The following is a 760-nucleotide window of genomic DNA, read 5'->3' as shown; positions in this document are numbered from 1 at the left end:
GCCCCGGGTGTCACCATCGAGGAGGACAATTGCTGCGGCTGCAACGCCATCGCCATCCGCCGCCACTTCCTGGACGAGAACATGACCTCCGTGGACATCGTCTACACCTCCTGCCACGACGCTGTGAGGGCCAGCTGAGACCCCTTCCCATTCCAGCCGGGCCCCCTTCCCGTGGGATTTACCCGCGTTCCGCCGGGGCGGCACCAAGGAGGGAAATCGGGCCTCGTTCCGCACCCGCAGTGGGGCTCCATCAGAAAATTCCTTCCCTTGGGGGCAGAAACAACCTCCTTTTCCCTGTGGATAATCCAGTCTCTCCTGGTCTTTCCCAGGTCTATGAGACCCCTTTCTACGTGGCCGTGGACCACGACAAGAAGAAGGTGGTGATCAGCATCCGAGGGACGCTGTCCCCAAAAGTAAGCGGGGCTGGCTGGGGGCTGCCCCGGGGGGGACGTCCCGGAGAGTTCCGGAGGCATTCCCGACCCGGAGTTGACTCACCTGAAGCAAGGGTGCCTTTCTTCCAGGATGCCCTGACGGATCTGACCGGGGATGCCGAGCGCCTGCCGGTCGAGGGGCACCACGGGACGTGGCTGGGACACAAGGTGAGGGCACGGGAAGGAGGGGAAACAAAACCAACCCAAACCTCATTTTTCTGTTGATTTTTCTCTCCTTTCCCCCTTGGTTTTTCTCTCCTTTCCCCCTTGATTTTTCTCTCCTTTCCCCTTGATTTTTCTCTCCTTTTCCCCTTGATTTTTCTCTCCTT

At 59.5% G+C, this 760-nt stretch overlaps 1 protein-coding gene across 1 annotated transcript in view; it reads left to right on the top strand.

The window, feature by feature from the left end:
- DAGLA (diacylglycerol lipase alpha) overlaps positions 1 to 760 on the top strand; it is a 57,463-nt gene that overhangs the window by 35,059 nt on the left and 21,644 nt on the right. Inside the window, exons 10-12 of the mRNA XM_027669239.1 lie at positions 6 to 123; positions 330 to 413; positions 522 to 599. Coding sequence (XP_027525040.1) covers positions 6 to 123; positions 330 to 413; positions 522 to 599 — 280 coding nt within the window. The remainder of the gene's footprint in view (positions 1 to 5; positions 124 to 329; positions 414 to 521; positions 600 to 760) is intronic.

This window comes from Corapipo altera, unplaced genomic scaffold (genome assembly GCF_003945725.1).
Source record: "Corapipo altera isolate COAL_440 unplaced genomic scaffold, ASM394572v1 218, whole genome shotgun sequence".
Classification (NCBI taxonomy): domain Eukaryota; kingdom Metazoa; phylum Chordata; class Aves; order Passeriformes; family Pipridae; genus Corapipo; species Corapipo altera.
This window is presented reverse-complemented; position numbering and strand designations above follow the sequence as displayed.